The 12,326-nt window shown below is 42.6% G+C and overlaps 1 protein-coding gene across 1 annotated transcript in view; it reads right to left on the minus strand.

Moving 5' to 3' along the window:
• Positions 1-132: 132 nt before the first annotated feature.
• Positions 133-12,326, minus strand: part of GOLGB1 (golgin B1) — a 71,796-nt gene continuing 59,602 nt past the window's right edge. Inside the window, exons 17-22 of the mRNA XM_069475105.1 lie at positions 12,116-12,253; positions 6,160-6,318; positions 5,337-5,434; positions 4,630-4,764; positions 1,775-1,880; positions 133-1,457 (exon numbers count right to left, since the gene is read on the minus strand). Of these exons, the coding sequence (XP_069331206.1) occupies positions 1,323-1,457; positions 1,775-1,880; positions 4,630-4,764; positions 5,337-5,434; positions 6,160-6,318; positions 12,116-12,253 (771 nt within the window). The 3' untranslated portion in view covers positions 133-1,322. The remainder of the gene's footprint in view (positions 1,458-1,774; positions 1,881-4,629; positions 4,765-5,336; positions 5,435-6,159; positions 6,319-12,115; positions 12,254-12,326) is intronic.

The raw sequence follows: 12,326 nt of genomic DNA on the forward strand, positions 1-12,326 counted from the left end.
TGGCTACCCCATCCCCACTTCCACTACCTACCTCCTCTCCAAAGCATGCAAACACAGGCACATAAGCACCTGTGCACACAAACATTCACACACTGACCACAACTCTTCATTCGGAAAATAATTTTATTATTTTACAGTTATTCAGGAAAGTTCCTGGGAAGCTGTGACCAAGATTTATTCACCAGAGAACAAAGATTTAGAGCAGATCAGTCAGCCCACCAGTCTTCTCTCTTTGGGTGGTGAGACCAGGCACGGAACACGTCGTGTACATAATAAGAAAATAACCAACTGGTAAGGGTGGGGGCGGGGAGGCAAGGAATAGGCACAAATGGAATTCAATCCTGGATGTCCTTTTCAGGTCTAGATTTAAATATTGTGTCTTCTCCATATTCTCCTTCCATTACCACAGAGGGCAGAGACTGTGGGGCTGAGAAAGTGAAATAATTGTCACCAAAGTAGCTTAGTACTTCAAGAGGCTAAGAGTTGCAGTGTGGTCATCAGACCAGTCAGACTTCCGGCTGGGAGTTAATGCCTCACCTAGGACTGGCCCTGGCTGGCTCAGGGCCACCTTCCAGGCATATCCAGATAACGCAGGGATGACACTGATATGAACCCTGCTGTCTGTAGCCAGTTCTTCCTGCCTTTCAGTGAAAGACATGGGCCACTTAATACCTTAGTAGACATGTGATCAAGGGCAAAGGCAATGGGAGCCTATCCTTACAGTCCAGGCCCACAGATCGTCACTCCAGTTACGTCTGAACAGCCAGGGAATAAGATGGTGTTCTCTCCTCTGATCCAATAGCCAAGACCCCTGGGGAGTTTTCAGCTCCCACCCTATTCTGCAAGAGACCTAACCAAATGTCCTATGAGGAGATGTGTTCATTCCCCTGGAAGCAGGAGAAAATACAGGCAAACAAGGCAAAGAAAGTTATCGATCAAAGATACTGGACTTTAGATTATTAGGTTTATTGAAACCATCCTCTTGGTTTGGCTGAAAGACATTCTTCAGTATCTTTTACAAGACTACAAAGGATCAGAGCCCTGTAATCTGAGCAAATATTGGGCTCAACACATCAACTGTGAGGCTTCTTGGATTAAGCAGAAGTGTTCCGGCCCAGGGCAGTAGAAGAAAGGAGACCGGCCAGTCCCTGTAGCTCCAGCCTGACCTCATATCCATCTCTGCTTTTACAGGCACTTTCCGCGGAGAGCTGGAGAGTTGACCTGTAAGTGGGAAGACTGTTCCGCTGGAATTGACAGTTCTGGCATTAGAGGTGAGGGAATTCCAAGTTCTGAGGGGAGTGGTCCAAAAAGTGACAACTAAGTTATAGATGGCCCGTGAAACACAGAATAAGAAGGACATGAACCATCAGAAAGTAGATGGCTGCCAGCAGCGGCACTCGGGTCCGGGAATGACAGAGCGAACGCAGGACTCGCTTCCATCCAGCGCCACTCCGGGTCTGAAAGAAAAATCTGATAGTCAGAAAGTTTGCACCCTACAGGGATATGTCCCTTTCTCGCCCCTGTTATCTTGCATTTAAGCAAAGCTGATCCAACCACTGCAGAAAAGAAACACGCTAAGAGGAAGGTCTTTCAGGGGTAACAACTTGGCAAATTCCACCAGGTTCCCCCAGTCTTCCACACCCTTCCAGTGTTGGACCCATCAGCAGCTCAGTAGCTGGACTTCCACATTCCTTCTCCTTTACTCTTCACCCCCAACACAGCCAGCCCCGTCTGTCAGTAGAGCACCCTCTCTTTATCCTTCTTCCCTTCTTACCCTTCGACAACTGTTGCTTGTAAGATCTATTAACAGTGCCTGCTCCTGAGTGCCACAGGAGCCAAGGATAGGAGTCCGGCCAGAGTCCCATTCACCATGCTCCAACCTGTGTTGAGAAAATAAAGAGGCAGGGCATTGGTTCACAGCATGCCAGGCTGGTCAGGTGAACTCTTCCCAGTCATCCTGCCACAGGAGGCAGCACAGGGAACTTGCAGAAAAGGTTGTTCCCACAGTCTCTGTCCTCATGCAAGGAGTAGACTGGCAGACGAGTTTCTTTTAGCAGCAGTAACAAGTGATAATAACTACCAGAAATTGACTGCCTGCTATGTATCAGGTGCTGGGTTAGGTGCTTTACATACATTTAATCCTCAGGTTTTGAGGTTGGTGTTATTATCTTCAAAGTGGTAAACCTTAAAGAAGTTAAATGACTTGCCGATGTGGCACAACCAGTAAGCGGCAGAGCCAGATTCAATACCCAGGCTTGTCTTTAAGCCTCATGCTCTTTCCTGCCAGAATACCACACTCGAGTTGGAGAAACTCATTACATTTTTTTTTTTCATTTATAAAAGGCTAATAGGCAAAAGCAACCACGATAAATTTTTGTGGGGTTCTTAGAATTAAACTGAACTGGCAGCCTCTATTGCTTTCCACCTCATTTTTTGCTGATTTGCTTATTTTTTTAATACTGGAACTTCTCCATTTGATGAAGAGGCTGCCATTCTTTACTCAATGGTTTCTGACAAACTGAAACAAGGAGCTGCAGGTAACAGCACACGTGACCAAGCATTTGCCTACAGGGATGCACTTTTTAATTGGGACAGGGAGGATGGAACTCTTTCCTCTACTCATGTTTCCTCCTCATGAAGGGATATCCACTGGCCTAATATTCCTGGTCTCTTGTTGCAAGTCACGCTCTTTTCTCCAGGTGAGAAGGAACACCTTAATTGATCTGTGAGTCTGGAAAGAGAAAGAAGGCGTGCACGGCCTAGTTCCTTCCTGCCTGCTTCCCTCTTAAGAGCCAGGACGACTGCAGAGCACACCTTCTGCGTCTGTTCCTCCATGTGATAAGCCTTTCAGAGGTGGTCTTGATCTGGAACAGCAAGGTCTGTTACTATGAGGTCACTCTGTCAAATTCTGTAGGCTGAGGAAGGATGAGATGTCTGTAGGTACTGGTGAGGCAAACAGTATTGGCTGCTTTTAAACTTCAAGGGCACTGAGTTCCACATGCACTATAGAGTAAGTGTGAAGTTCTAACACTAAAATGGCAGTACCTGGCCTAGACAGGCAGCACGTAATCAGCTACCGCAATTTCCATTCTGCATCGGGGCCAAAGAGGGAATTGCGGAGGGGCTAAGCTTGGATCAATGTGGAATGTCCACAGGCTTGGGAGTCACCTACAGTCTCAGTTGGTTTGGGACACGTTAATCACACATGAAGGCAATTAACCTCCCCACGGGCCAGGGTTCACAGTTCTAAATAATTCCAAAGCAAGTGGAGGAGAAACAGCCATGGGTGCACAGGCACGAACATGCTTGGCAGAGACAGCAAGACACCACACGAGACTGTGCTGTGTTCCCACAGAGCCCACCCTCAAAGTTGCATACCAAGGCCCAGTGAACAATCATAAATATGCTGGAGAGAAAGAAAGCTATCTCAAATAAAACGTGCTGACTGAGGCTGCCACCTCTGACAACTAAACTTTGCAAGAAGGCATTAATATCACAAATGCCAGTCTCTGAAAAAGAGACAATATACATAGGTGGCTTTTCCTCCCCAGATGTAAGTGCCTGCTTTTAATGTTTCTTTCTGTGTAAAGGGACTTCCAGCAGCAAAACACTTGCAGCTACTCTCTACCCTCTCACGCATAGTGAGTCTCTTGACTTGGGTGAGTTGGGAATGAAGAACTAGGGATGTACAGCTCTAACCTTCCAAATCACACTTGGAGCAAACTGCCCACAGAAGCACAATTCACTTGCTTACTCCAACGCTCTAGTTTGGCAAAAGCAGGTTCTTCTGCAAGGAAAGCCTACCCTGGCCCAACATTGCCTGTGATTGGGAGGGGAAGTTCAGGGTTAGGAAGTGCATTTGTCAACAAATCAAAAGCTAATATCGGCTTTATAAAGTAGTCTTTTAATCTTCCATATGCTTTTTTTTTTTTTTTTGAGACAGAGTCTCACTCTGTTGCCCAGGCTACAGTGTCGTGGCGTCAGCCTAGCTCACAGCAATCTCAAACTCCTGGGCTCAAGCGATCCTCCTGCCTCAGCCTCCCGAGTAGCTGGGACTACAGGCATGCGCCACCATGCCCGGCTAATGTTTTCTATATATATTTTTAGCTGTCCATATAATTTCTATCTATGTTTAGTACAGACGGGGGTCTCGCTCTTGCACAGGCTGGTCTCGAACTCCTGAGCTCAAACGATCCGCCCGCCTCGGCCTCTCAGAGTGCTAGGATTACAGGTGTGAGCCACCGCACCCGGCATGTTTTCATCTTTAAAGAAAGATTTCAATTAATTCAGATTTCAGATAGGGAATGAGGTTGCCATTTACTTGTCGTCCCTCTAAAGAACGCAACCCCTACTTCATATAGTTATTGCTGAGATGAAATAAGTATCGTTCATAGCTTATTTCATATTATATGAAGGAAGCTGTCAGTCAATGGTAGGTATCATTGTTTGGGAAAGTACTGGCCCTCCGAGACTCCACAAGTACAGTGTTCTCTTGGGTGACCATGATGACCCTAAACTCACTGCAGCGCTCTTCTTAAGATGAGGAAAGCATCTTAATCCTAAGTCTGGCCCCTGAAAAGTACATGAAAGGATGAGAAGTGAACAGAGGCTCTCTCCCTCAGTCTTTACCGCCTGATCTGCTCCTCAGCCACAGAGAGGGCATTCTCAGCAGCCACTCTTTGGTCTCGTTCTTCTTCCAGCAGCTTCCTTAAGTCATTCACTTCCTGTTTAGTGTTGCACAGCTGCTGCTGGGCTTCAGAAAAGCTTCAGGATAAAAGGAAAACAAACAGCATCACTAGGTGCAGAACACAGTTGCTAATACAAGAGATTCTAAGTCTTCCTAAGGTTAGAAAGCAGAAAGATTTATAGAAGCTTATGTGAACACGAAGAGTATCTTAAAAGCATAGCTGTGGAGAAATTAAATGAAGCTGTAGAAAATATCTTAAGAGGTTTTAGGAACTGACTACCTTCCATTTTAATACTAGAGTGTTCATTAGTGGTGTACATATGTTAGTGTTGCTGTTTTTGCTTTACAAACTTTTCACACACGATTGCTAGTTATTGTTACTATTTAATCCCTACCTTACTTCTGTGATGTCAATAAGATAAGAAGACATAGTAAATTCATTCTATGAAGTTCAGTTCAATCTAGATTACCACCCCCATTTCTTTCTTTCTTTCTTTCTTTCTTTTGTTCTTAAGAGACAAGGGTCATGCTCTGTCACCCAGGCTAGAGTGCAGTGGCATCATCATAGCTTATTGCAGCCCCAGTCTCCTGACTACCCAGTTTCTGTCCACGTAGTATATGCTCCAGGGTGGACAGTCCCACTCCCTACCTTTGCTGTGGCTCCCTCAGTTCCTCAGGATCACTCTGTCTGTGAGCTCCATTCTTTTCCTGGGGAGCTCCTGGAGCAACATCTGCATTGAGTGGCCCCTAGAAGAAGCATAAGCTTAGTAATTCAGTGACGAAAGCTCTTAAGAAAGTGTACTTGAGCAAAATAAGAATTTCTTTAACATCAGAGACAATGAGAAATCATGGAGAGAAATATCCCCTCTTATAATTCTCCTCAAGTCCAGATTTAGAAGCAAGAAACTTCTGTTCCAGCAGGTTAATCATATAAAACTCTTGCCTTGATTAGATTTTTCTCCCAGATTCTCATTCTTAAATTTCTCCTCTTAAAAGTTTAAGTCTGCTTCTATCTAGTAGATGCTCATGGATTTTCCAGAAGCTACTCTGAACCTTCCCTGCTCCCCAGCCCCCTGCAACCCCTTCTGCTCCTACCTGTCCTATTCATCTCCATACGAATTCTCAGTCTCCTCCAACTTCAACACTGCCTTCCTCACTGCTGTCAACAGTGCTGTCTGTTTGTTTCTCAGGTCCAAATCTTCCTACAGTTTTCTCATTACTTAAATCAAAATCAGCACTTTCTCAGAGTTCCAAAAGCCTCTGTCATCACTGTTTCTCACTCTTTGATTTCTCTCCCATCATCCCACTGATCTTTTTTCCTCTAATCCCTTGACTCTGTAATTTTTCTCAGAGCCTTTTCCACCTCAGTTAACACTCTCTTTCTCTCCCACCTAACTGCGTTAGCCTCTTCCATAGCTCTTTACACTTCATCACTCACACTCACTTTCATCACACTTCTTCCAGCCTCTCACCTTCTTCTTGCTCACTGCCTGCAGCTCTTGAACCTGCTTCTCCAAGACTGCACAGTGATTAAAAAGGTCACCGTAGTGCTGCTGGTTCTCACGAAGACTCTGACTAGTATCACAGAGCTGAATGGAAAGGGTGTTTTTCTCTTCGAGTAGCTGAGAGAACTAAAACAGAGGAAAAGATAAGCACCATCCTAAGAACTCTTTCACTATAAGCAGTGCTTAGGCTAACTGTCCTGAGTTTTAAAGATCTAATCTTCTTATTTAAGACCTTATTTCAACAACAGCCACAATAGCACTGTATGTTCCTCCAAAGTGAGAAAGTGCATAATTTTTTTTTAATTTCAGCTTATTATGGGGGTACAAAAGTTCAGATTACATACGTTGCCCATGTACCGCCTATCCCCCCGAGTCAGAGCTCCAAGCGTGACCATTTCCCAGACGGTGAGCAACGCACTCATCATGTAGGCATACACCCATCCCCTCCCGCCACCCCCCACCTCAGTCTGATATCCAATTGGTATCATTCCCAAATGTGCATTTAGGTGATGATCAGGGAAACCAATTTTCTGGTGAGTATATGTGATGCTTGTTTTTCCATTCTTGGGATACTTCACTTAATATAATGGGTTCCAACTCTCTCAAGGAAAACAATTCTGGAAGAGTAGCAGGAAACTTTTGTTTTATGGTGTCTGGTATAGTAACTAAAAATCCATGAAGTAGAAACCCATAAGCAACCTAAGACAATAGGCTATTCCAGGTATGTGAGAGGAGAAAGGCAGTAGCTAAGTAGGTCCAAGTGTAAGGTGCTAACAAATGACTGTAATCTCTGGATCTCAGTACCGCTAGAGAGAGAGCTGTCACCTAAAAATGTGTACAATAACCTTACTGGGCAGATTCCTCAGAGAGTTATAAGTTATCAAGAGAGTAGAAGGAGAAATTATAATATGTGGTAGGAGGGAGAAACAGAGTAAATCCCAACATGCCTGTGTACCTGTAAGAAACTACATTGGGAGCATAGTTTCTCACAGGTAGGAAACATTTCAGTCACTCAGGCAGGATTCCCCTCTACTGCACAAGTAATTCAGTCTTTCCTTCAACATGGTCAGGGATTCTCACTACCTGACAAAGCAATCCCAAGCCATTTTTTTGCATGTAAAAAACAGAAAATTATTTTTTATATTGAATGAAATTTTTACCTATTATAGCTTCTATCCATTGACTTGAATTCAGTCCTCTGGAACTGTAACTCTAGTTCCTTACTTGCAGGCTATCAAGTTCTAAGTTTTAGTTATGATTAACATCCAGATACATTAACAACCACAGAGACATCTTTCCAAAGTACCTATTGTAGGACCACGTACATTGTATGAGAGGGAACTGGTATATCTGGTTGCATGTTCAACCTTTGCTTAAGGATTCTTTTGAAAGTATTTGTGTAAAAAAGTTGAACCAATGTTTTAAAGAAAAGAAATGGTTTTCTAGAGACACCCTGGGAAAGGGCATTTGATGAATACAGAAAATTAGAACAAGAGAATCCACACATACTTGTGAAAGTGCTTTGTAAGCTGAACACTGCTCTTCAGAAGTAAGGTTATTTTCTGTTTGTTATTCTGAAGAGCAATGTTCAGCTTACAAATCACTTTCACAAATATCATCTTATTTGAGAAAGGTAGAGTGAGGATTTTTGTCCCTGTTTACAAATGACAAATAAAAAAAATGAGTAGTGAATTCTCCAGAGTCATGCAGTGCTACAGTTTGGATTATTTCCCCCTCCCCCCATCCCCCAAATCTCATGTTAAGATTTGATCTCCAATGTTGGAAGTGGGACCTAATGGGAGGTGTTTAGGTCATGGGGGCAGATCCCTCATGAATAGATTAATTCCCTCCCTGCCCCTGGGGCCAGGGGGAGGTATGGTGAGTTCTCACTCTAGTAGTTTCCAGGAGAGCTTTCTGTTAAAAAGAACCTGGCCCCACTCCCCTCTCTCCCTTGCTTCCTCTGTTGCCATGTGATCTCTGCAAACACAGGCTCTCTTTCACCTTCCACCTTGAGCGGAAGCAGCCTGAGGCTTTGACCAGATGCCCAATCTTCCAGCCAGCAGAATCATAAGCCAAATAAACCTCTTTTCTTTATAAAATACCCAGCCACAGGTATTCCATTACAGCAACACTAAATGGACTAAGACATGTGGCTAGTAGATGTCAGACCAGGACTCAAATGTCATTCTTGGTAAGTCCAGAGTTCTATCTACTACCTGATGGTGTCCCATTTAAAAAGTCAGCAAGGGAAGTTAAGAAAGTCATGGGGTTCTGGGGGGAGCAGTGCATCAGAAGTAGTTAGTAAAGAAAAGGATATAAATGTTTGAGAAGCAATACTAATTTGAAGACAGAGGTAACTGGGCACAATGACAACTACTGGGTCCCGAGACAGGGGTAACATGTTCCTTTCCTAACCTAGGAGAAAGCTACAATGAAGACTCCAAACCATACCAAAAACAAAAACAAAAACATTCCTCAGTGTTGAAAAAATCCTAACATCTTCTCCTTAGGCAATCTAGAGTTGAAAGGACAGACAGGTAAAACTCATTGGAAGCAAAAACTCTCTTAACTAGAGAAGTCTAACCACTTATAATAAGCCATCCTCATATAAACCACCTTTTATATATGCATTATTCTGTCTATGGTAAACATAGGTCCCTCTAGTTTAGGGGATGGCAAACCATGATCCAGGGTCTGCTGCCCTTTTATTGTAAATAAGGTTTTACTGGAACACAGCCATCCTATCCATTTATGTATTATTTATGGCTGCTTTTGTGCTACAATTGCAGAGATGAGTAGTTGTAACAAAGACTTTACGGTCTACATAAAGACATGGTCCCTCATGAAGCTACTTAAAGCCTGTGAGCTTGGTTTCACTCTACATAGGTCCCAAATAACTAGGAAAATTGCTTCTTGGGCCCTAGAATGGGATTGTGGTAGATAGACTGTCAGCATAGATTGTGTTCCTCTCTAAGCCACTGCCCTAATTCTTTCCTTGGATCCTCAGACTTTATATATACAGTTGGCCCTCTGTATCCTAAAATATTTACTGTCTGTGCCTTAAAGGAAAAGTTTGCCAACCTCTCCTCTAGTTCATAGGCTACTATATTTCATCATATCTACACTTGTAAAAACAGAATGAGAGGGAACAATTTAAACTACATTATATCACTATCCCTTCTCATGTTGTTAAGTTTCTAGCACATTCTTACATTGCATACAATCATCCAACCATGCTGGTAGAAATATAGTCATCCCATGTTATCCATGCAGTATTGGTTCTAAAATCCCACCCCACACCTCAACAGGATACCAAAATCTGAGGATGCTCAGGTTCCTGATACAAAATGGTAAAGTATTTGCATATAACCTATGCACATCCTCCTGTATACTTTAAATCACCTCTAGATTACTTATAATACCTAATACAATGTAAATGCTATGTAAATAGCTGTTATACTGTATTTTTAAAAAATCTGTATTACTTTTCATTTTTTTCCCCTGAATATTTTCAATCTACAGTTGGTTGAATCACAAATGTGGAACCCACGGATACAGACGGCCAACCGTATATATAAAGTCTGAGGATCCAAGGAAAGAATTAGGCAGTGGCTTAGAGAGGAACACAATCTATGCTGACAGTCCATCTACCACAATCCCATTCTAGGGCCCAAGAAGCAATTTTCCTAGTTAGTTGGGACCTATGTAGAGTGAACCAAGCTCACGAGCTTTAAGTAGCTTCATGAGGGACCACGTGTATCCTCAGTACCTAGCATATGGCCAGGGGGTCACAGAGGGCAAATAATAGTTATTTGTTTAATGAATGAATGAGGCTAGGGATAGAACTGCCTTTCTGATAGTTGCACTCTAAAGGAAGAACAGTTGCTCACCCCAAATAACAGTGACCTAAAGCAGTGTTTCTCACACTTTAAGTGATATTATATCTCAATAAAGCTGTTCAAAATACATGATTTTGATTATGACCTAGAACCCAGTTATAAATATATTAATAAATAATTAAAACTAGGCCAGGTGCGGTAGCTCCTGCCTATAATCCTAGCTCTTTAGGAGGCTAAGAGAGGTGGATCACTTGAAGCCAGGAGTTTGAGACCAGCCTGGACAACAAACTAAGACCTTGTCTCTACAAAGAACAGAAAAATTAGCTGGACCTGGTGGCACATGCCTATAGTCCTAGCTACTCGGGCAGATCCCTTGAGCCTAGGAATTTGAAGTGAGCTACGATGATGCCACTGCACTCTAGCCCAGGCACCAGAGCAAGACAGCAAGACCCTGTCTCAAGAAAACAAAACAAAACCCTAAAGTCTGTCAAAATAAGACATACTCTTTATTATATATTCCATACACATTTTTTATCTTGTTTCTTTTGCTTTGTAAAAACACTGGTTGCACTATTTATAATAGCCCCAAACTGGAAAAACCCAGATGTCCTTCAACAGTAGAAAACAGAAATTATGGTATATGCCTACAGTACAATACTATACAGCATTAGAATAGAAATATCACACTATATGCAACATGTATGAATCTCACAAAATAAATGCAATAATACGAACGAGAAAATATGGCTCCATTTATATGTAGTTCTAAGGGGGCAGAAGTCAATAGAAGAAAATACAAGGGACTTCTGGGGTTCTGGTATGTTCTGATTTTTGATCTGAGTGGTGGTTATACAGGCATCTTCATTTAGTGAAAATATACCATGCTGTACTTATGATTTGTGTACTTTTCTGTATGTTTTACTTCAATAAACATTTACTTTTTTTTTAGTTGCTAACCACCAAAATGATTTCATTATCTACTAATAATTCTGAATTTCAGTTTAAAACACTGTCCTAGAGAGACAAATTCCCAGAGTGATTCACAGTCTACCTAATGTTTGGAGAGTAAATGTAACAGGACTCAGATGGAATCTAGTTTATGGAAAGATGGGCTACAGAGCTATGAAGGGTGGAACTTCTGGAAATAGCTGACTAGCTAGAAGGTGAACTGGGTAGAAGCTGCTCTGGAGTCCCTCCAAAAACTCCCAGACAAATCCAACAAAGGGTCTGTAATTTTACCAATTTATTTGGATCTGCAAACTTAAAAAATGAAAATTTCTCTGCCAAAGTTAATAATGTTAGCCTCTGACACTTCATTCTCAATTAGTTGAATTAAACCTTAAGCACCTTCTACATATAGCAGGCACTGTGCTTTTCCAAACACATGATCACATTTATCTCAGATCTCCTCCTAACACTGCAGGCAAGTTACTTAATACCTCTGGGCCTTTTTCCTCATCTGTGAAAATAGGCTACTGATGTTTGCAATTTCTGGATCACTGACCCCTTGATGAACTGATGAGTTCTTGTGATGAGAAACACACACACACACAATTATGCATACAATTTGAGGGCATTCATTCATAGCTCTCCTCAAAGCTGATCTCTGAACACCAGATCCTGACTGGATCTCTTAAATCTCTTCTAGTTCTAGTCACAGCTTACCAAGCTGGGTTCCTCGAAGAGGGCAGAACTAGGGGAGGGGTCACTGGAGAATACTTTGAATAGTCAGAGAACAATAGGAGGGTAGTGATTCATGAGAAGGTAGGGTGGGGAGTAACCTCAACATTGCTAACAAGTGACACAGACGGGGGAAGAAAGCTTCCTTAAGTAGTTGGCTTCCTTATTCTTACTGTATGGATTTCTCCAAATCATTCCCAAGGACTCTCCAAGGGCACGGCATAAGAAATGGCCCTGTGTCCAATGCTCTGGAATAAGCAGCCCAGCTTTTGAAAAAGGTAAAACTTCTTCACCCTAAAATATGCAACAGCTGGGAGCCTATGCTGAATCAGCTTCTACTTGCCTTCTTGCTTTCAGTCATGGAAAAAAAGCAGCTGAATTCCAGTGTGGCAGGAAACACTTACCTTACTGTTTAGTTGCTGAATTCTTAATTCCTTTTGGTGAATTTCCTTTAAGCTGTCATTGAGCTGGGTCCTAAGAAGTTCTGTCTCATGAACCAGGTTTTGTGAACCATCTAGGGAAGCTGCTATCTCTGGGGATGCCTGCCAGGACACAAACATTGATGAAATTTTCTCCTAAGATTGCTCATGCTTAATCCTTTCCCTCTAGAAACCC

This window comes from Eulemur rufifrons, chromosome 7, assembly GCF_041146395.1.
Source record: "Eulemur rufifrons isolate Redbay chromosome 7, OSU_ERuf_1, whole genome shotgun sequence".
NCBI lineage: Eukaryota > Metazoa > Chordata > Mammalia > Primates > Lemuridae > Eulemur > Eulemur rufifrons.